At 28.4% G+C, this 21,716-nt stretch overlaps 1 protein-coding gene across 2 annotated transcripts in view; it reads left to right on the forward strand.

Annotated features, from left to right (window-relative positions):
- Positions 1 to 21,716, forward strand: part of LOC129913446 (protein cappuccino) — a 109,296-nt gene that overhangs the window by 44,674 nt on the left and 42,906 nt on the right. For both annotated transcript variants that reach the window (XM_055992138.1, XM_055992145.1), the window contains 2 exons: positions 8,191 to 8,826; positions 20,328 to 20,873. In XM_055992138.1, coding sequence (XP_055848113.1) covers positions 8,191 to 8,826; positions 20,328 to 20,873 — 1,182 coding nt within the window. The remainder of the gene's footprint in view (positions 1 to 8,190; positions 8,827 to 20,327; positions 20,874 to 21,716) is intronic.

Consider the following 21,716-nt stretch of genomic DNA (forward strand, 5'->3'; position numbering starts at 1 on the left):
CGAAATTTTCTCTTTCAGTTCAACTCACGGAGTTGCTATTTAAATGAAATTAATAAAGTATGTCATTCTTCTCTCCCCAGAAAAAATTCAATACTGATGCCGATGAACTGGTGCATTTTTTCTTATCCAATAGTTTCCCCACTCTTCAGTTTCTTTCCTGCACCTGTATTTTGCTATACCTTTGAAAAATTTGTAAAGTCACATCATTCAAGTACTAGATAATGATTTCCGAATCTCTGTGATGTATACGTACTATTTTTTGTTTCTGTAATAGAAACTTTAACAGTTTAATGACATTTTTATCGGTGAAAGGTGTAATATACCCACAAAATTTGGGGAGTATTCAACATTTTCGGCATGTTAAAACTTGTGGTAGCGATAGGGATATGTAGAGAGTAGTCACATTCCTCGTTTTTATAATATTTTTCAACCATTTTTGAAAATGATGGAAACAAAGAGTCATTAGTTCTTAATATTGCTTATGTTACTTTTTTCAAAAATGGTAATTTGTATTCAGATCTGGGTAGTATTTCAATAATTACAATTCCATTACACTAGAGGTAATTGCAAAGTAATTTAACTTCTTTTCAAATACAATGAAAATGTAATCCAAAATGAAATTACAATAAAAATTTTCGTTTCATAAATTCTAATAACTTTAAATTACAAGAAACTAAATTATCTTTGAATTATAAAGCATATGAGCCCTTAATTATAACAACAACAAAAAAACATATTTTTGGTAGTCTATAAATTCGGTTTATGGATAATTTTGGTGATAACGACATAAGATAATAATTTTATTAAAAAAAAAACTTCTATTGCTCAAAATTGGACAAAGGAATCATTAAGTTTACGCTGTCGAAACTTCTGAGGTACCAAACATACAAGAATACAGACGAATTGTGAACCGCCTCCTTTTTTGAATTCGGTTAAAAACAATTTTTTTCCTTAAAAAAAAAACGAAATAAGTATTGATAGATTTATAAGACGTTATCAAGTCGAAAAACAAAAACATTATTAATGGTTAAACTTCTCAATTGAAATCAAAATTGCAGCAAATGGATTGATCATATTTTGACCAAATTGTCTGGGCTATAAACAAATTCAAAAAAACAATTAGGTTAAAACAATTAAAATAATATTTACATGCAATTCGCAATTATATTTCTCTGTGTTCGAATAGAATACAATCACAACAAAAACATTACTGTTAAAAAAGAAGCCAATTTCTCCTATGTTGAAATAATTTCACTACTTTTTGAAAGGTATGGCTGTAGAATTGAAAATCTCTATATTTGATGAAAATTCAGTGAAAATGGGCGGTAGACACGCCCCCTGGCTAAATTTTTTTTTCCTTTGTATGAACTACGATAGTCAGAAGTGCTCTATAATATTTAATGAAAATTCAGCGGAAATGGACGAATGTTTCCTTTTGTATACACATCAAGTCCTATCACCGTGTAAAATTTCAAGTTTCTACGATAGCGGGAAGTTCTCCATAATTTTGATGATCTGTCAGTGAGTCAGTTACGGTTTTTGCGATTTTTGAAGCTGGTTCTGACCAGCTCAACAAATGTAGCGAGTTTGAAATTTCTAGCATCTTTGGTGTGGAAGTTAGAGGGAGGTCGAAAATGGCCTGAGTTGTTTCCTGTAAATAAAGGTAAAGTGCCAAAGTTGCTAGAGAACTTGGCCCCTTGATATAAATTACACTATAATACCCAAACTAAACTGATGAAGATTGTTACATAAAAATGTCACTTTATTTTTCTGGTTGGAATACTTGAAGTAATTTTATCGTGAGTAAATGGTTTTTAGTGGAGTAACTAAAGCTCAAAAATTGGCTATATTAGGGAACCCGGCCGATGATCTTTTTTTTCAAACGTCGGTAATTAAAAATACTTTAAAGTCTATAGATTAAAAATTGCCGGTGTTGCCGTTTTGATTTTTTAAATTTAATTGAAGATTTTTGTGAATAAAAACAAATTTTTTTCAAAAATTTTTCTTAAATTTCATAAATTAATTGATGCCAAAAGATTGTCTAGGAAATTCAAAGAAAAAAAATATATGGGAGTGAGGGACCATCTTCCATAGTTCAAGCGCTAGATGCAATTTTCTTATTAATTGACTTCAAACACAAAAAAAAATATTTGAACACAACGGCAACACCTACAATATTCAAATATACATTTTTTAAAAGCTAGAAGCTTAGTCATATATGTAAAATTAAAATTAAGTTAATTGAATGAACGGCTTTTGAAAGAATGGTAATTGAACTCAGATTTTTGAAAAAAAAAATTATTGAAAAAATTTTAACATGTCGTTTTTCAAACTTGGCAGTAATATAAAATGCATTTATTTTCAAATTTTTCTGGCCGCATTTATTATGATTTCAAATTATAAAAAGAAATGTCAATATGTATTACGGTTTATGAAAAAAATTAAAAAGTATTTCATTTTCGAAGAACTTTTTTTAATAAAAGTTTTGAAAAAAAATGTAACTTATTTTTTTTTTAAGTTCAACATCTGAACATAAAATTATTTTTTATTCATTTAATGACCTTATTTTAAATTTTTCTAATAACATTTTTTTTTTTTGAATTCTGAGTTTGAGGACCATTTTTTCAAAAAGTCTTTATTAAATTTAGTGGATTTAAATTTAAGAGATAAGAATGAGCTTCTGGCTTTTTAAAAATGTATTTTAAAATATTGTAGGTGTTGCCGTTGTTTTCAAAATATTTTTTTTGTGTTTGAGGTCAGAATGTTAGAAAATTGCATTTATCGCTTAAACGATGGAAGATTGTCCCTTACTGCCTTATATATATTTTCCTTAAATTACCTAGAGAATCTTTTGCTATCATTTGTTTTATGAAATTTAAGCATAAAAAAATGGTTTTGTTAAAAAAAATTTAATTTTAATTTTAAAAAACAATACGGCAACACCGGCAATTTTTAATCCATAGACTTTAAAGTATTTTTAATTACCTACGTTTGAAAAAAAAAATAGTCAAAATCAGAGCTGTTCGGCCGGGTTCCCTAATAATTTGCTTTAGTTACTCTACTATTTAGGCTAAAAAGAAAATTCAATAGCTTAAAAATGGAAATAGAAATAAGATAGAAAATACGGGAACTAGCTTAACTTATAGGCACATAGTTTATAGATAATGTAGGGTATTAAAAAAATGTTTGCCCCTATGAAACTTGGCAAAAAGTTTTCTTTTAGATTAAGAACTAAAACCGAAAAAGAGTCAATAAAATGAATTGTGTGAAAGAGTGTTTTCCCGCTGGAGAGAAGGAGGGTATGAAGGTCAAATATTTATGTCCAAAATAATGATATTTCACATGTTTATGAGTTAATTTTCGATACTGCATCTAATGACAATACAATTGCTTTAAGAAAAGTTATCGCAAGGGTAAAATAAAACCGAAACCCATGTGAAAATTATGATAAACTGATGAAATTCGGGATAGAGGCGTATTTTTCATATTTGTATAGTGTGCTTAAATTGTTGATTTCTGCTGTAAATGAAACATTTTTACCAACTTTATTTTTTTATTTAAAACAATGGTTTTTGAAATAATTGATTTCAAATTCATTTTTTTTTTAACTGCCTCTCGAAAGGTGATAGATTCCTCTAATAGCATTCGTTTACCGTAACTACATTTCACAGCTTAAATTATCGCAATCCTTTTGGTTTTCACATGAATTTTTTGTTAGAAAAAACAAAATAAATAAATTGCACGACTGGGGTCGCACGTACTTGCTCTTATGGTAAAAGTTACTCTAATGTTAAAGCTTTTTATTGAACTAAATAAGGGAAAATTTGATATTTTCACGGAATTTCATAAGTGGTACAAAAAAAAAATAAAATCTTTTTTTATAAATAATTAAATACCGTTTCAAATGATCTTTTACAAAAAACTTAGTACGCCATTTTATTTCTTGTATAAAAAGGAATTTTTAGAAAATTTTTTTCGAAAATCGTTAGAGCCGTTTTTAAAAAAAATAATTTTTTATATATAAAAAATTTCTAAAATTTTTCGAAAAAAAAGTTGGTATGCCATTTTGAAGAAAAAATTAATTTAAACACAAAAACGGAATTTCAAAACTTTTTACCAAACCGTTTCAAAAAAATTGATTTTTCAAAAAAAATTTTGAACTATTTTTTAAAAATTTAAAAATGTGTTTTTTGAAAAATTAAAAATTTTTTTAAATAACAATAGTTTAAATGTTTCTGTACAAAAATTTTGGTCAAAATATGTTTTGTCGTTTACGAGAAATTTATAAATCAAAAAAAACGGTCTATGGCAGGTACCGTTAATAACGGTTCAAAAAATATTTTTTTTATTTCAAAAGGAAGCTTTTATGTGCTACACTACACACAAAAATTTTAATCAAAATCGTTAGAGCCGTTTTTGAAAAAAACTAACTTTTCTATTTCCGTTATATGACAGGTACCGTTAGTTTTGGTCCTAAAAAAAAAATTTCAATTTGTCCTCTAGGGAATTACCCAATACTGTTAAATACCAACTTTGAAGGAAATCGCTCCATTAGTTTAGGCGGTAGCTCGAGGTACACACAGACAGACAGACAGACAGAATTGCCGGACCCACTTTTTTGGCATTCTTCATCATCGTAATGTCATGTAAAATTGTTATCTCGAGTTCGATTTTTTTTACGAATCCTAAACTTGCCCTATAGTACCTATATCGCAAGTAAAAATATTAAATAAATCAATAATTGTTTAACCTACTTTTCCACTATCAAACATGCAAACATACTTTCTTCCACCTGCTTCACATGAAAAATATTTCAAAACTAATTACAAACACAAAAATCTTTCAAATCTTATCAATTCTTTAATATGAAGTAGGGTAGGATGGTATAAGAGTGCGCGGTCGATAAGAGTGCGCAAGGCCATTTTCTACGATTGGAGAGGGAATATAAGACTGAATGCACTTATTTTGGAAAGATCTAAATGAGTTTGATCTGCTTTCAAAATTTCATGCAAATGTGTTTGTAAACAGAGGTGCTAGTTAAGTTTAAGTTTTTGAGCTCTTTTTTTCTAATTTTTCTTGCAAAACAAATTAAATTTTCCGCTAAACAACAAAAAATAACAATAAACAAAGTATGGGATATTGAAAAGTAGACAAAAAGAAAACATTTGAGGAACACGTAAGATTGGTCATAAAGTGCATTGTGAAATACATATATATTCTTCGATTACATTCTCAACGTGTAAGAGTGCGCGTGCGCACCATCATGAAGTATAAAAGTACGCGGGTTATAAGAGCAGTTAATGCTCTCCAAGGCTTCAAAATAACTGGCATTTGTTCATATACCACAAGCAGTAGCTAGAAGAAGCAATTCCTACCAAAAAGAAACCAAATACAAGTTTTACAAAAAACAAGCGAATGGAAGTAACTAGGAAATTTCGAAATTTTCTTGGAACCGTTAATCGAAGACTAAATAGATTGTTCCTCATGTAAGTAGTGATGGGTCGATAAATACTCTGTTTATTTAAATAAAGGCAGTTTTATTTGCGACTTTTGTGCGAACTTACATCTGTGCGCAGCTGCGCACTCTTACAAACTATGCCGCGCACTCTTACACAATCGGATGTATAAGAGTGCGCAAATTACCTAATGTGGTATTTTGTTTATAACTATTGAATTAATAAATTTTTGTTACCATTTTTAAGTTTTCTTCGTTGTTTTAATTATAAACTGAAAAATATATATAAAAAAAGTAGTTAAATTCTTTTTGTAATTGTTTTATTTGGTGCTTTGTCTAAAATGCGCACTCTTATACCACCTTACCCTACTAAAATAAGACTTTACTTTTGGATTTATTCAAACATTCAGTTATATTTTAGTATTTTTCATTGCATATTTATAGCCCAGTTTTTTCTAAAATATAATATCTACTAATTTTTCGATTTTATTCAACAAAAAACTAAACAAAATACTATACAGGGTGTCCCACAGTCACCGCCCCAAATTAAAACCATAGATTCCTGAGGTCATTTTAAGTCGAAAAACTTAAGAGGTAATTTTCTCGTTTTCGTCCCGTTTTCGAGTAACCACGGTTTTTATGATTTTTGCTCTCTTGTCCTTTAACTGTTCTTATCTTTGCCAAACTACGTTTGATTTGAAACAAAAATTAAAAAAAAAATAAACAAACTGAGTGAATTAAAAAAAAAAATAATTTTTAAATAAAAAATAAATTTAAATGAATAATTATAAACTTTTTCTGAGCTATTGTGGTTAAGAAAAGAACAAATAGATAAAGCTCAGAAAAAGTTTTAATTCATTTAAATTAATTTTGTATTTAAAAATTATTTTTTTTTTAATTCACTCAGATTGTTTATTTTTTTTTAACTACTTTCAGTAGCCTTTTTTATGAAATAAAACTTATTTTTTTTATGAAAATAAACTGGGCTTTAATAAAAAGCACAAAAAATTAATACTCATTAACGTGTTTTTTGACTTAAATGATATGAAAGTGTAAAAAACAACTTAAAGAACGAAGAAAATTGTGGTTGATGCAAAATTGTGGAGAAACGGATGTCCGCAGAAAAAAAAGTTTTGAGACAAACTTAAACTGTAATAAATTCTTAATTGGTTGTAACAAAAATTTTACAAATCAAACGTAGTTTGGCAAAGATAAGGCCAGTTAAAGGACAAGAGAGCAAAAATCATAACAACCGTGGTAACTCGAAAACGGGACGAAAACGAGAAAATTACTTCTTAAGTTTTTCGACTTAAAATGAGCTCAGGAATCTATGGTTTTCATTTGGTGCGGTGACTGTGGGACACCCTGTATACTAACTTGTGTTACATTTTTTTGTTTTGCGTTTAAGATGAAAAATGAGGTTTAGAAAAACTGTGGCTTTTGGAGTTAGTTGTTTTACACTATAAGCAGACGATACCTATGCATACTTCCTTAATTTGCTGGCACTAAAAAAACTTATTCAAATTTATGAATTGTGTTGAGTCTTAGTTAATGAACTTGCTGTCAAACATTGTTGGCCGTACTTTGACAGTTTACATTGTCATTATCACCTCTTCATTATCGCATATATTACAAATAAAATGTCAGATAACGATCCAAATGGGTTATTTATGCTTTTTTACTTACTTGCCAACAAAATCAATATGGAATCATTCCAGCAAATAAGACTAGATCATTGATGAATATTTATAAATCGATTTCAAATCATCAAAGTTGTTAAACATGACTTTCATTCATTACAAAAAAAAAAAAATGATAAATTTGTATTCAATTGACAAAAGAAATAGTTACGCTACTGCCAAAAGATAACTTTAAGTTGATAATGTATCTATCCGATAGATAGATGACATCATGTTCAATCAAAAACATAAATTTTAAATTTGAATGCTCTTTTGGTTTGACAGATGTGATTTACAAGCTTATTTTTACTCAACTTCTATGAATTTCTCTTTCATTACAATTACATATTAAAAAAAAAAACAATAATCAAAGTTGGACACTCTGGTGTATACGTAACCTTTTTTTTTCTACTGAAAAACTTAGATTAATCTAATTACTATTTTCTTTAAAATTTATCGGCATTAAAATCATTTATTTATCTTTGTCTGGTGTCATTATAAGAAAAGAAAGAAAAGAATAAGAAAACCATTTGTTCAAACAATTTGAAAGCTTTTCAATAAGACCTTAACGATTGATTGTTGGTCCATATTTCCACTCATAAAAAAAATGTTCGGCGTGTTGTTTGATTTTTTTTTTTTTTTTTTGTTCTTAAATTCCGTTAAAGTGAAAATAAAAATCATTTTTGAACTATCATCGAACTCAATTTTCTTTGAGTAATTCAGTTGGTTCACCATGATGATGGCTTTCCACCATTTTGTTTGTATACACGAGTCGAGTATGTCAATGTGCTCTTATCCCGGTGAATTTATATCTTTCAACCATCTCATTACTTAAAATAAATTATTTATCCATACATCCCCGCTCTCGTTGGCCCAAGGTACTACAGAGGCTGCCCCTTTTTTTTTTCATCATTTACTTATATATACAAAAGTTTTAATTTATTTATTTTCAATTTTCGCTTAAATTGTTTATTTAATGTTGATGTTATTTTTTTTTTCTTCTTCTTCTCTTTTTTCTGTATATTTCCACACACACACACACACACAAACAAATAGCGGACAATCAATTGGGAAATTGTGACATTGTTGTCCTCAAGGAGACCTCATCAAGCTCTGATTCATTATTTACAGACCCCCTGACTCCGATTGGCTTCCAGGCGGAAATAAATCAGTGCTATTTCTCCGAGGAGAATATCTGTGAAAAATCATTGGACGAAAGAACGTTGAGAGAATTGACAGCAGCAGCCCTAGCGGCTCGAAATTATCCACGACAGAATAATAAATGCGAACGACCGCCACGAAGGCGAGCAGCTACAACTGCGACATATTATCGCGACGTGGCAGCAAGGTTGGCCAGATTGTCACAAACGGAAGTGACGCATTTAAATTTGACAGGTGGACGACCAATTTCGATTGACTTCGAAAGTGATTGTGCGGATGAGGAAATGGCTCTGCAGTTGGGAAATAAGTTAGCTCAAGTGTTGAGCAATAGTGGTGGTAGTGGTTCGAGTAGCGGTGGTGCAGGGGGTGGTAGTGGCAGTGGTATTATGGGTGCTGATGATTCTGGAAATGGTGGTGGTGGTGGTGGGAGGAGTTCAGCTGACTTGGGGATATTCAACATAGCAAAGGCAAAAAAGATTGAATTGCAGAACTTATCGTCAAGGATTGCAGGTGGTGATGTTGCTGTGTCAGGTAAGAATATTTATCTTATATTTTAATAGCGATAACGGATGTCATTTTTATATCTTGGGTCATTTTATTAAAAAAAAAAAAACATAATCTGTCAGAAATACTAGTAAAATGAAATTAGAAAGGGTGCTTTCTAAGAACTTAAGTTTTCTGTTGAGATGGGTTTCTAATAAGTGAACTTCTACGAGCTGAAAAAAAATGGTTCAAACTGATTAGGAACTTTTTGTCGCGCATGCATTTCGAAATTCGTCGAATAAGTCAAAAATCCATTTTTAACGATAATTTTTCTATTTTGTAAACTATTTGGTAAGTTATTATTTTTACCAAATAAAAAGTAAAAATCAAGTTGACATTATCAGTGAAAGTCATGAACAAGCTGAAGATTTAAAACTCTTTCGGTCAAGAACGCTTTGACAATTTATCATTCTCTTCATCAAAAATTACTTCTACATTTTTTTTTATTCAAAATGGTGGACAGAATAAGCGTTTATAGAATCTTCTTTTACGAAACTGTATAATAAGCTGGAAATTTAGCTCAATTTATTGATTTCAATAAGATGATCGATCTTTGATTTATGTTGGTACAAATGTTCATAATGAAAAAAATTAAAACAATCTTAAAACAAAGTCCAAAAAGTGCGAAAGTGCGAAAGTGCACTTTAAGACCTACCATATTAATTTTTTTATTTTTTGTTTAGCTCATACTTGAGTTTTTTAAAGCTTTAATATTTAAAAAATAAGATGTTAGGGTGGTCATTTTTGTTTGGAGAAATAACATTTTTTTAATTTTTTTTTTTTTTAAACTTCAGAGCCGATCCGCGGCCGGAAGAAATAAACCCTTCTTCACCATTCGCAACAAAAAAAAAGGTTTATAGCTCACTCTAGTAATCAAAATTGGGTTGCCAATTACATGACTTCTTTTGTCATATCTTTGTAGTTTGTTCAGATAACAAAACTTTAAAAATGCCAAGCCAAATGTCAAAATGTAGGCCTATAAATATTACAATAACTCTATTCAAATGAAAAAAAAAACTTAGCTTATTTTTAATTTTTGCATTTAAGTAGAGTTGCCGACTATTTGCTCGTATTTATGAAATGACACTGACACTTCTAAGATAAAAGAGGGTCTCTCCTATAATCTGTTGTACGTTAAAGCCTTGAACTCTATAAAATATCATATATTTGACCAAAAAATAAGTATTTTTAGCAATTTTTAACATTTGAGTAGGGTTGCCGAGTTCTTTAGTTTTTTACTTTATTTTAGAGATTGCACCTGATATTTATTTTAGGTAGAAGCGCAAGTTCAATGTATATTTAAGCCTTTAACTCTATGAAAGGTTATACTTTTTTTGTAGATTTATATTTGGTAATGCAAGCTATTTTGGTCAATTGATTTTAAATGCAAATAAAAAAAACTTTATTTCATCTTTTGCCCAACGTCTGGTCGCTATTCACACATTCTTCAGGGGCTTTTATTGATATGTTGTTTTTTTTTATATATATATATTTTACATTGTTTTTTTTTTTTTGTTTTGTTTTGTAACTTTTGTTATTATTTATTTTGAAAAAAGAAAGAAAATATTTAAACTCTTTAAAATATTTAGCCCTTACTTTTAATCATCATTAAGACTATCAGAGGAATAAATTTCAATATAAAAAAAAAACTTTTATTCCTAGGAATAAGCCCTAACTTAGGTTTATCTGAATATTGAAAAATTGGCCCTTAATAAATTAACATTGAAAACAAGAGACTAATAAATTAAAAAGACAAATACATATAAATTATCACAGTGTAGTTCATACTTATAAGTAGAAACCTGATCAAAATAGCCTGCATTACCAAATATAAATCTACAAATATTCGTTAAAAGATTACCATATCGTCGCTGTTTTGGAAACTGACAGCTCAAAAATCTAAACTCTTCAGAAAAGCTGTTTTATAAACTTGCAAGTTTATCAATTTTCAGTTTTCAAATTCAAATTCTTTAAATTTATACTGAGTTTACATAAAATTAAGAATGTATTGTTTCCAGTCTATTGGCATTAATAACTCCAAAATCGTGATTTTTGAGTTATTCCGGTTTTCTAAAACAGCGGAGTAATTCCATGTGAAAAGAATATACGAAAAATACTTATGTCATGAAATCTTTTTGTGTCATTTTTTACTGGTTCCTTAGCTCAAAATATGAAGTTTTGTATATAAATAATCCCCCAAAAAAATTAGCAAGTGAGTAGTATGAATTAATTCCTTAAGTTACTAAATTTTTGAGAGTAAAAAAAACTAGGAACTTAAATTACTTTTTTGCATATTTCTTGCGACTTTAAACATAATTGAATGATTGTTTTTTTGCATTTGTAGGGTGATATTTAGACCTTTCCAAAACCGTTATTAAAAATGAAATTAGTCCATTTTAAGCTGATCTATTACAAAAAAGGTGAAAAACACATTTTATTTTTTTTTCCAAAAAAAACCATTTTTTAATATTTTTTTTCAAAACTGTTTTTGAAGTAAAATATTATGATCTTTTTGAAAAAAATTATCCCGTTATGATTTTTACATTTTTAAGCTATTTTTTCAAAGTTTTTTGTTGTTGTTTTTCAAGGCATACTTAGTATTTGGGTTATATCTTGAGTAATAAATGACTAATCTGAAGAAAAGAACCAGAACCTGAAAGCTGAATAAATAAGTAAGAAACACTAGAATAACTTTTTTGGGTAACTCTAGATGTTTAAGTGCAATGTTTTAAAACATTTAAAAAAAATCGATATTTTAAAGGAAATTTTTGCAAAAAAAATTTTATTACTTAAAGAAAAAATCAAAATCTTTCGAATCCTCATAGTTTTAAATTTTTCATGTATAGTACACTTTCTGGCAAAGATAAAAAGATAGTTTTCTTTGAAATCTATGGATAATTTATAAAGATATGACTATTTTTGTAACGATTAATATTTTCGACTTTTTCTGTTACTTTTTGAGTTTTTGTCTATAACTTGAAAAGGAAGCCGAATTTGAAAATTTTTATTAAGTAATTTTTTGTAGATATATAAATTTCCTATCGATATCCTATCGGTATCCTTTTAAAATAATTTGAAATTCAAATGTTGCAAAAAACTTAAGAAAAACTATTCAAAAATGAGAAAAAACGACATTTTTAAGTTTTCTACGTAATAGTCCATTTTTATCCTTTGAGTATTAAAAGATATTGGACATGTAACGGAGAAAAGAAGAAACATTATTTTTTATTAAAATTGTCGTGTATTGTCAAAAATTGAATAAGTCTAAATTTTGATAAAATATGAACTTTGAAAATCTACTGTTTTTGGTCTTTTTGAACCAAAATTTTTCTCTAACACATGTTTTAACAAATGGTAATTACCTGGTTTTATTGTATGCATTTGTTATTTAAAATTACTTCTTAATCATTAATTCAAACCATAAGACCACTGAATACAAGAAATTTTTTAAAAACTTATAAAATATTAAAAAAAAATAGTAATCTATTTTCATCTGAAAACATTTTATTATTTCAGAATTTTGGATAAACTATATCATACTACATTTTTACTTGCTCTATAGGGCAAGTATTGGTTTCGTGTAGAAAACAAAATTTGAGGTTTTAATCAAAACCAACATTACGATGATGGAGAAGATCAAAAAAGTGGTTTTCGTCATGCCATCCGTCGCACAGTGCGGCGACCAGTGGAAAAAAGTAAAAAAAATTGACCTTCTAAAACCGGTTTTGAAGAATGCAAAATTATAGCCAGATGTCTAACTAGATGAACTGTACTTTTTTTTTTTGTAAAATGCAACTATACAGCAAGCTACACAACCTCTTAAAGGTAACATGTCAAAAGTAGGCCATTTAGTGATGATTTATGAATAGCTGCACCACGGAGTTAAATTGCTCCAATTAAACCGGTTTTTAATTGGATACTCGTAAGAAGGGTAAGCTTAATATATTTTATTGGTTTTTTTTGCACTCCAAAGTCTTAGATCGTTTTAATAACCGGTAAAGTAACGGTTTATTTCTCACAAAAACAGCTTATTTTCAAAGTTCAGCATAATTTTTGATTCACGTGCATTCATCAAAAAAGTTAATAGGTTATAAAGTGGGAAATACGACCTTTCCAAAAAGGTAGCATTCATCCGCGTCCACCCGCGTCCCTGCTAGCTATGACTGATTGTTTCAAGCCTTTTTACGCACAATTTGTATGAAAAACGCACTTTTTGAGTTATAAAAATAACAATCCTTAGTGTACTCATATGACAAAAACTTATAACCGAAGTAAAAAATGTTTTTATACACTATTTACTTGCCATGAGACAAAAAAATAATGTTAAAAGAAAAGATCATACAAATTAGGCTGTTTTGAATTTTTTCCATACTTTGCACTGAATCAACGCACTGTGCGTCGGTCTGTGCGTCTGTGCGTCCATCTGTACATCGAGCTAGGGCCTATACGGATGGATGGATTTGCTTGAAACTTGGTACAGATGCTTTTTAGGTTATTCCCTAGGACCGTTTTTTCTATTTTTTTAATATCTCCTTTTTAACGCATATCTCCCATATAACGTTTTCGAGGTATTGCAACTTTCTCGAAAACGGCTCTAACGATTTTGATTAAATTTGGTATACGTAATAGACTTATTGATTCTTACAAAACTGCGTTTTTAGTTTTTCTCAAAAATAGCGCAGAACGGAAATATGGCGTTGCCATTTTTCAAAAATTGACATGTTTCTTAAGTTCATATATTTCATCAAAGCATAAGTCAATTTTATTCAAAATTTAAAGACATCATAGGTATTGAAGTGCAAAATGTAAAAAAAAATTTAAAAAAAAAGTTTTTCAAAAAATATTTTAAAAATTGAATTTTTTTAACTTTCGATTTCTTTTTTTGTTTTTATTTTTTTTTTTTTTCTTCATTTCCAATAGATATTTAAGATAAAGATACTTTGAACTACAAGAGCAAGTACGTGCGACCCAGTCGTGAATTTTATTTTTTTTAAATAGATGTGTAAATTGGTAAAGATAAAAAAATACAAAACTCCTAATTACCACTTGTGAAATGTGTTAAACAAAAATGGTTCAAAAAGATTTTGAAATTTCATATTTTATCAAAATTTAGACGTATTCAATTTTTGACAATACACGACAATTTTAATAAAAAATAATGTTTCTTCTTTTCTCCGTTACATGTCCAATATCTTTTAATACTCAAAGGATAAAAATGGACTATTACGTAGAAAACTTAAAAATGTCGTTTTTTCTCATTTTTGAATAGTTTTTCTTAAGTTTTTTGCAACATTTGAATTTCAAATTATTTTAAAAGGATACCGATAGGATATCGATAGGAAATTTATATATCTACAAAAAATTACTTAATAAAAATTTTCAAATTCGGCTTCCTTTTCAAGTTATAGACAAAAACTCAAAAAGTAACAGAAAAAGTCGAAAATATTGATCGTTACAAAAATAGTCATATCTTTATAAATTATCCATAGATTTCAAAGAAAACTATCTTTAACTATCTTTTTATCTTTGCCAGAAAGTGTACTATACATGAAAAATTTAAAACTATGAGGATTCGAAAGATTTTGATTTTTTCTTTAAGTAATAAAATTTTTTTTGCAAAAATTTCCTTTAAAATATCGATTTTTTTTAAATGTTTTAAAACATTGCACTTAAACATCTAGAGTTACCCAAAAAAGTTATTCTAGTGTTTCTTACTTATTTATTCAGCTTTCAGGTTCTGGTTCTTTTCTTCAGATTAGTCATTTATTACTCAAGATATAACCCAAATACTAAGTATGCCTTGAAAAACAACAACAAAAAACTTTGAAAAAATAGCTTAAAAATGTAAAAATCATAACGGGATAATTTTTTTCAAAAAGATCATAAAATTTTACTTCAAAAACAGTTTTGAAAAAAAATATTAAAAAATGGTTTTTTTTGGAAAAAAAAATAAAATGTGTTTTTCACCTTTTTTGTAATAGATCAGCTTAAAATGGACTAATTTCATTTTTAATAACGGTTTTGGAAAGGTCTAAATATCACCCTACAAATGCAAAAAAAACAATCATTCAATTATGTTTAAAGTCGCAAAAAAATATACAAAAAAGTAATTTAAGTTCCTAGTTTTTTTTATTCTCAAAAATTGAGTAACTTAAGGAATTAATTCATACTACTCACTTGCTAATTTTTTTGGGGGATTATTTATATACAGAACTTCATATTTTGAGCTAAGGAACCAGTAAAAAATGACACAAAAAGATTTCATGACATAAGTATTTTTCGTATATTCTTTTCACATGGAATTACTCAGCGACGATATATATACTTTTTTGTTCTCAAAAAAGATTTCTTTTAGTGTTTTTTTTTTTTAATTTGAATAGGGTTGCCATATTTGTAGGCCTACATTCCTTAAAATATTTTTTTTCTTTTTTTGGGTTTTAGTTGGAATTTTAATTTTTTTATTTAAACAAACTATAAAAATATGACAAATAAAGTCATTATCATGTGAACTTTTTTTTCTTTTAAAATAAAGTTAACACAAATATGTTCCCATTTTAAAAGAAGCAAACCTATTTTTTTTTTTTTTTTTTTTCATTTTCAGTATTATTATTAAGTCTTTATTTTGACTAACACCAATTTTAACCTTTTCTTCAGGAGCTAAGTAACTCGTCAGTCCCCGTTTGGATTATTACTAAAAAAAAAAACCCTGCATTTCAATGTTTAGTGTTACAGATCTTGGGAATGTATACCAACAAATTTTCAAGATAAACATAAAGGAATAAAGTTATACTTCAAAACCACATTTTATTTGTATCAACCCTTATATTGAAAAAAAAATTATAATTATTGAATTTCCTCGAATTACCCATACACAAACAAAAAAAATATCAATGTAGTCAAAATATAATTTTACCCAAGACGATACTATACCCGCTCATTTAATTAGCCATTCAATCAAAAATCAACCCCAACCCGTGTGTTTTTGAAAGAAAGAAAGAAAAAAAAAAGATGAAAAAGATTGAAAAAAGGTTCATTGTAATTTTTTTGGACATTTATTGCCCAAAGGGTTGCTTATAATTTAAATTTAATCAGACTTTGCTTAAGTGAACTGTTTTTTCTTTTTTTTCTTTTTCATTTTCCATTTGCCGCGCAAATAAATTGATTTAAATCACTGGCATACAAGATAAGGGTTATATCTCTATCCTTATCATATATTTGTAGGTTTTTAAAAAACGATAAAGGTCCGGTTTAACTTAAGGGCTTTCTGTCAAATCAACAAATAAATTAACGTTTTTTCACAAATTTTTGTATTTATTCTGGCAAAAGGTTAAAACTCATGCAATTTGCTTTTGAAGTTTGTTTTTATTTTATAATTCAAGAAAAAAAAAAAGGATACTTTTTTTAAATGGAAATGTAATTTCAAATTTAAATTACCTTAACATGAAACGTGTTGTTTATTTATCTTATTTCCAATAAATAATCTTCTTTTTATTAGCTACATGTGAATACAACATTACAAGGACTTTTCCACCTTTTGCCTTCATTAATAATAATAAAAGTTTACAAAACCCTTGAGGAATTTCAAAAAAAAAGTTTAACTCAAAAAAAAACTAAATAAATTTGTAAAGCAAACCCCGATTCCCAATCATCTAATCAAATTATTGTAACTTTTTTACTTCCTACTCGTATATACCATCACAGAATATACACGAGTAATGACTTAATAGCAAACATTGCCATAATCTGGTATTCTCTAAGTTTTCTAACAACTTATGTCCATTGCCGGGAAATGATCCTGTTTTTCTGATGTCTCTTTCTCTAGTTTGAGTTTGTTGTATGTACTTTTGCAAAATACGTTAGCAAATACAAACATTCCATTAAAAGTAACAATAGCCTTAAGTTTACAACTCCCTGTGGGACTGACTCCTTTATGCCATATCCCAAACTTAAAGTAGGAATATGTCCTTTTTTGCTTTAGGTATGCTACCAGGATACACCTTTTCCTCTAACTTCAACATATATGTATAATCCAAAAGCTCTTCTCTGTGCAACGTGATGTTGTTGTGTATCCTAAATAAACCTTTATTTATGTAGGAGGAAATATAAAGGATTCAATGTTAGATATATGTATTAAGCAAGGAGAAGGTGGGAGAAGGATTGGTCAAATAGTCGAATTGTCAATTTTAATGGAATTGCAATTTTCTTAAAATGTTCTCATGCTAAAGGCTTATGTATATACAATTCGACTATATATATAAATTTGTCAAATATCAACAAGGGAAAAAGGACATTAAATTGTCGTTTCAAAAACACAAAAAAAAAATTTGTATAAAATCTTTATTTTTTGTTTATATAGATGCTAAATGCATATTAATTATTTATAAAGAAAAAGGACTTAAAAACATCCTAAACATACAATACATGACTTGAAGGAGAATTTGCCAAGGATAAAAGTTAAGAAAGTCTAAAAATGGGATAAAGTTATTTGGAATGTAATTTGGATGATTTGTTGTTTGCCTTTTTTTCCAAAAAAAGTTGTTTCGTGCTTTTTTATTTTAATTCTTTTTTCTTTTTTTTTTTTTTTTAATTTTATTTATCACAAATTGTTTGTAAAACAAGTTGTTTAAAAATTTTATATAGAAGATCTTTTTGGCGAAATAGAACAATTTTGTTTAAATTTTTTTAACTTGAATGAGTTGAGTATTATATTTTATGAAATAAATTTAGTGATGATTAATCGGTTTGTTGCGTGATAATAAATCGGTAGGGAACTCAAATAGCTAAAAAAATCAGAAGTTCTAAGTCGACATATAAGTCGAAAAAAGATGATGATTTCAAAGCTCGTAAAGTGATGACTTTCATTTACGCTTTTTCTGCGTATATCTATTTCTTAATACCTTATACCTTCCGTAAGAATGTACCTTAACTATTAAACAACATTTCTAACTGTTCAGGAAACAAAAAAAAATCTCAATTAGTTATTTATTAGCATATTTTATTGGAAAAGGGATTTTCAAAACACAAAAGTTGACATCATTGAAAAAATTAAATTTCAAACAGATAAGTTTTTGTCATTTAGTATTTGCGCTTGATGTTGTGGAAAATAGTGCTTAAAAAAATTAACATGATCACAAAAAATAAATGTTTGAAAAAAAGTGTGTCGTTTAATAATTTTTTTCACAAATAAATTTACAAAAAAAGAAAAATATTTAAAATCAAAGAATGGTTGTCTTTGAAATCAATGAAATCAGTATTGTCAGTTTAAAAATACCTATTAAAAAAAAAAAACAATTTTACATTGAAGCAAAACAGTGTTAGATTGTTTTTGAAGCTTAAGGAATTGTTTAACCAAAATTTGATCTCCATTCCGTACGTGTCCTTTCGCTTCTCGACACGGCTTTTGTTGTCTTGTTTACTCAATCAAATATCAGAAAAATAAAAAAAGTAATGCATTCGTACAAAAAAAAAGAATTCAGATATCAATCAGACATGACATTACGATGATAGAGAATGCAAAAAAAGTGGGTCCCGAATGTCCGTCTGTGTGTCGGACATTGATTGATTTCAAACTTGGTATGTAGCATTTTTTGGAGACTCTCCAGAGGAGTTTTTGCAATTAATTTTTTTTGACAAAAAATAACCGTACTTGTCATATAAAAATTTCGGCAAAGCTAAATTTTCTTGAAAACGGCTGCAACGATTTTGTTAAAAAAAAAAATCAAATGTTAGTTTTTAAACAAGGTCTATCTTTTGATGAAATTATTTTTTTAATCATTAGAACGGTTTTTTTTTTAAATCTGATTTTCTGCTTATTGCATTTCAAGGAATTTTTTTTATATAAAAGCTTTTATATAATTTTAAAATAAATCAGAAATAAAATTAAAAAAAAAAAAACAAATAAAATAATAATAAAATCGAAAACGGGAGATTGAATTTTTTGAAACTTTGGTTTTAGATGTTGATAAGTGACTTCTACAAAATGGAATACCAATTTTATTATTAAACTATTTTCCAAAAAAATATTTATAAAAAATTAAACTGCTCTTCAAATGCATCTTAATATTTCAAATAAAACTGCATACTTGTTTTGGAGGGCCATTTCAGATGTTGTTTTTTTCCTTTGAAAAACGAATTTTATGTTTTTTTTTTTGTTTTTTATATACCTACCTACATTTCCCAAAATTTCTATATATTTCTGTTGGCCGTACAGGTAATCCAGAGATAATCCATTGTTACCCTGATTATCGGCAGAACTTAAGCTTTTCCGTCCAGTTTTAGTTAACAGCGACCCTGAATTTTACAAGATTAAAAATTCTATTCGAAAATAGTTTTCTAGATCCTATGTAACGGGTTGGAATTTTATTCATGCGTTCAAAACGTTCTTTCGTTGTTCGTTCAACATTATCACTCATTAGTTTAGCAAGTCAAATCTAGTTGATAGAGAAATGCGGTAACTAACAATTAGGTTGATGTATAGAAAAAGTTTCAGGTAAAATAAGTAATGGATATAAAAGTAGCTTACCTTCAGCATAAACCTATAAAATCCTCCTCCCAACTCACACCCTTTTACATTTTGAAATTAAATATTGTTATTTTGTAATCTTAAACCTTAATTGCTTCGACTATTTAAACTTGAAAATTAATGACTCATCGTAAATGGACCCATCACTCAAAATGAACTTCCTATTTAAAAAAATTCAATCTTTGTTATTTTGTCTATGCGTGTTGTATACAAAAAAAAAAAAGTATCCTTTACTCCTTTAATTGAATATTGAAGGAAAAGTAGGTATCAATCATGGGCTACTTGAAAAAGTGTTTTTTTTTTTTTTTTAATTTTTTTGAAAACTCTTTGTGAGAGTATCCTTTTCAGGAGGGACAAACAAAAATAAAATCACTTGTTAATTAGAGGCCAACAATTTTTTTTTTTAACTGGCTACCTTAAATTCTGGAATTGATACTTATAAAGAATTTTCACCCATCTTTTCTGATTTTTTTTTTTTTTTTTTGGGTCGACTCTCCCAATGTGCACACCCAACTTGGAAAAAGGAAAAAACCCTTTGTATAAAATCCCTTCTTTCTATAACAACGAATTAAATAGATATGTCCTGGCCATGAAAAAGGGTAATATTATAATGAAATCAAATTGTTTACCCAAATAAGGATGTTTTTCTTTATATTTTGTTGTTGTTCTCTTTCTCTCTCTTTCTCACTTTCGACCGATATTCCTTCGCTGTTTTTTTGTTCAATCTTTTGTTAGAAAACAAAGTCTTGTCCTTAACAATCAAAAAAAAAAAAAAACAAAAATAACTTAGAAAGTGTCATGTCCATGCGTCGAAATTGTGGGTGGATTGGTTCTTGTGAAAGCATCCTTAACCAGGCGGTCGCACATTTTTAGTCTAAAGTTGTTCTTTCACAAAAATGAGACAACCCCTTTTTCAAAGAATTTCTTAAGCTAACCCATTTCTTTGTTTTTAATTGAATTTTTACAGCAGACAACTTAACACCGGCAACAATAGTTAACAAACAATCACCCTCGACAGAAACTCAATCAACCGTTATAATTTCATACAAATCACCACCACCTACCCCGATTTGTTCATCTACGGCGAATTCATCGACATTCCAGCATCAGCATCAAAATATCGAAACTCAGCGGGATGGAGTAGTCTCAGCATCAGCCTCCGCATCAACATTAACAACAGGAACAAGTAACGTTGCTTCATCCAGCGGGGGATGGGTTGAAACATCCTCCCCGATAATTACCTCCACGACAACAACAGCGAGTGGCAGTAGTAGTAGTAGTACTTTCGGAAGCAGCATCAGCAATCCAAATAACTGCGCCGGCAGCAATGTCCTTAAGAAGGTAGCATCTTTTACGGTTGAAAGATCATCGCAAAATACTTGTTCGGCCGGCGGCAATTTGGGAGCGCCAGGTGGAGTTGCCATAGGTATGGGGGCACCGGATGGGGGCTTTCACAAACGGATGTCTTATGTCCCACAAAAGTTAAGCTTTGCTGCCTACGAAAAGTTTGAGGGTAAGTTTTTTTTTTTCTTACTTTTTATTTTATTTTTTGTGTTTTTTTTTTGTTTTATTTGATGGTTTTTTATTTTTTGAAATTTTAAGCCTAAAATGTTTGTTTTATGGCTCAAAGAGAGAAAGAGAGGAGTTGGAGTTAATGACTTGTATAATGGAGCATAGAAGATGATGGTTCATTATTATGTGCGAATTGGTTCACTCTCATTCAATATGAATTTTTTAGTTGTTTTCTTTTATACTTTTTATACCTTGGCTAGTGGGTATATTTAATTTTATGGAAATGGAGAACAATACATTTTAAGGGTATTTTTTTAGTAAGAATGGGGATTTATATTAATTGAAGTGAAAAAAAAAAAAAACAAAAACAAAAGCTTATCTATTAAGTATGTTCTTTAAAAATTTCTGTATAATTTCTAAACTCGCTGGTTGCTGATGGTAACTTCATCAACTAATTGAAGAATTTTCTTTTTAGAAATATGTACTAAGTAGGTACAAGTAATAGTTGTAAGAATTTAAAGACTTAGGTTTATGAAGGTTTATGAGAAATTCAATGCCTCGTTGTCGCTAACTTAAAATCATATCACTAAAAATACTTTCAGCTGCTTTTTTTTCTTTATTTCGATAAAATCAGTTAAAGATTCTACTACTTCTAGTTTCTGATTTCGATTTTTAATAATTATATACATCTTAATAAAATAACGGCTCCAAATTGTTCCCTAAGCCGAAACAGAAACAAAAAATTTATATTTACAACTGCTTAAATTTACATAGAAAAAAGTTACACATACGCCACAGTGACCCGCAAATCTTAATAATGTCATTGGAATGACCTGTTTATTTT

This window comes from Episyrphus balteatus, chromosome 1 (assembly GCF_945859705.1).
Source record: "Episyrphus balteatus chromosome 1, idEpiBalt1.1, whole genome shotgun sequence".
In the NCBI taxonomy this organism is placed as follows: domain Eukaryota; kingdom Metazoa; phylum Arthropoda; class Insecta; order Diptera; family Syrphidae; genus Episyrphus; species Episyrphus balteatus.